At 45.2% G+C, this 2,717-nt stretch overlaps 1 protein-coding gene across 1 annotated transcript; it reads left to right on the top strand.

Annotated features, from left to right (window-relative positions):
• The first annotated feature begins 806 nt into the window (after window positions 1-806).
• Window positions 807-2,504, top strand: LOC135679933 (protein trichome birefringence-like 38). The gene is made up of 5 exons (XM_065193916.1): window positions 807-1,067; window positions 1,150-1,324; window positions 1,669-1,847; window positions 1,932-2,090; window positions 2,190-2,504. Exons 1-5 carry the CDS (start codon window positions 829-831, stop codon window positions 2,485-2,487), a joined length of 1,050 nt encoding a protein of 349 aa, XP_065049988.1. The 5' UTR covers window positions 807-828; the 3' UTR covers window positions 2,488-2,504.
• Window positions 2,505-2,717: the final 213 nt, after the last annotated feature.

The raw sequence follows: 2,717 nt of genomic DNA, 5'->3' as shown, positions 1-2,717 counted from the left end.
ATCTATCTAATCAAATCGATTCAAGATCGATTTATAATTTTAAATAATTTAAAATATTTTTTTTAAATGAGCATGTTCAATTCAATTGGATCGAACGAGAATCTTAGTCCAATAGAACGATTATTTATAAGATTGAGCATTTTGGTTGATTTGATTAATCGATTTTTGTTGAATCGTTTAAAGACTTATAATAGGAAACTCAACCAAATTGATATCTTCTAAATTAAATTGAACGGATTAACTGAACCAAAGAAGAGTACCTCGAATTAGAATCATTTATAGTTTTCAAAATCCAAGAAGAGTACCTCGAATTAGAATCATTTGTGCGTACACTGAAATGCCATAAATGCACCACAAAAGGGAATGTGATGCGATAGAGTAAGCAAATCGTATGGATTAATTACTTAATAATGGGCCAAAAACACCTCGAAACCCCAATCAAGAACGACATGATTCGAGATAATGGATCGAGCGCACCAAGGGACGTACGCAGCGTCTGATTCCACGCCCTAATGGGAAGATACGGAAAGAAAGCCACAACTTGCAACCAACGCAGGCAGCCTTTTCTTCTTCCTCCTCTAATTAAGTTGTACTTTGTAATATCCATATTAATTCCCAGACAAAATTCCTCGGATTTGCCTAACCACAATTAAGAGGAAGGAAGGAAGGAAGGAAGGAACGAGATTTCACCTCCATCAAATTACGTGTACGTAAGGTTCGGCGCGAGTTCGATTACAAAAGACACCCCCGGCCACTCTCTTCCATGGCATTCGTTGCATTGTTGCACCAGTCTCTCCTTCTTGTCGTCCTGTCGCTGTGGGATCCGAGATGGGAACCATGATCGGTGTGATGCTGCTGCTGGTGTTCGTGATGGCCTCGGCGTGGGGCGTAGGAGCCCGCTGCGATTTGTACAACGGGAGCTGGGTGGAGGACGAGTCGTACCCGCTCTACGATTCGCGGAGTTGCCCCTTCGGTCGCAAGGAGTTCGACTGCCTGCGCTACGGCCGGCCCGACACCAAGTACCTCAAGTTCCGGTGGGAGCCCGCCGGGACATGTAATCTCCCCAGGTTGGAGGCTGATTGCTTTTATGAGCCTTTTTTCTTCTCCCTTTTGTTTGACTTACTTGGGAGATGGCGTATCCGCGAACAGGTTTGATGGTGTGAAGCTGATGAGGACGTTGGGAGGGAAGAAGGTGATGTTTGTGGGAGACTCATTGACTTTGAATCAGTACATTTCGTTCCTGTGTTTGCTCCATGCGGCTGTGCCCAACGCCACCCTCTCCTTCTCCTCCGATAATCGCTCCCTCTCTGCAGTAACATTTGAGGTTTCTTCTTCCCCTTCTTCTTGCGGCACGTATCATATCATACCGATTATTAATGATGGTTAGTCCTGTGTGAGTACATGCTAAAACTTTAATCATGAGAACGGGCCATAGAACGAATTGACATGATCCTCATCGATGGCACTTGTCGAGCCTGATGAATGAATGATAGGAGGAAGTAGTGGAATGAAATGATTGAGTATATATAGAGTGGAAGCACTTGATCAGAACCAGCACGGGAGTTGACCTTCGTTGAGTTCATGTATCTTAGTTGCGTTACAGGCCAACACAATTAGCTCATGAATAGAAGTTGCAAGAAAATAGCTAAAGATCAAACATTGCTTCAGGATTACAACGTTACGGTGATGTACTACAAGTCTCATTACTTGGTGGACATCGTGAACGAGAACATAGGACGTGTCCTAAAGCTGGACTCCGTACAAATTGGTGGATCCATCTGGCTCACCGCCGACGTGCTCGTCTTCAACACTTGGCGCTGGTGGCTATCCACGGGATCCCGCCAAGAGTACGTGACAAGCCACCCCCCCTCTCTCACATTGTTTTCATGAATTCACCAATGGATATAGAACTTGTGCTCTGGTGAATGCAGGTGGGACTACATGCAAAATGGCGACCGGACAGTGAAGGACATGAACAGGACCGTGGCCTTCTCCAGAGCATTGGCTACCTGGGCAAACTGGGTAGACTCGAGCATCAATTCATCCACTACGCGAGTGTTCTTCCAAGGGATCTCACCAGACCATTACAGGTAAGGACCATAAATGATACATTTGCATGAGACAGATCAACTGCACTGTAGAGGATTTGTTTGGTAACATTGACCGCTTGTGTTCGTTCGTTGAATCAGAGGAACAGAGTGGGGCGAGAAGGGAAGCACCTGTGAAGGAGAAACAGATCCGTCGAGTCCATCTGCATACCACGGAGGTCCGATTCCACAAGTAGCCATAGTGAAGCAGCAGCTGAGCAAAATGTCGAAGCCTGTGTACCTGTTCGACATTAGCTATCTCTCGCAGCTTCGGAAGGATGCTCATCCATCCAAGTATAATGGCGTCAAATTCCGCATCGATTGCACCCATTGGTGCGTTGGTGGCCTGCCAGACACATGGAACCTGCTCCTATACGCAGCTCTTGTCCATTCCATATGAGATGATTAATATGTTAACCTAGCAAATGCTAATAACTCATATGGACTGCGGTATCATATAAGTCGTCGTATCTTAATTAACAGAGCCTTATTGGAAGATGATTCTAAATGATGTCAAGGTGACCTAAGTTCATTTCCTGAAATGCCTACATACATAATGACTTGTGTGTGTTAGAGAGCATGTAATCATGCGATGAGTCATAGCCCATCAGCTACGTGGAGGACAAGTAC

Source organism: Musa acuminata, chromosome BXJ1-7 (assembly GCF_036884655.1).
Source record: "Musa acuminata AAA Group cultivar baxijiao chromosome BXJ1-7, Cavendish_Baxijiao_AAA, whole genome shotgun sequence".
NCBI classification, from domain to species: domain Eukaryota; kingdom Viridiplantae; phylum Streptophyta; class Magnoliopsida; order Zingiberales; family Musaceae; genus Musa; species Musa acuminata.
Note: the sequence above shows the minus strand (reverse complement) of the source record. Positions and strands in the feature narration are given on the sequence as shown.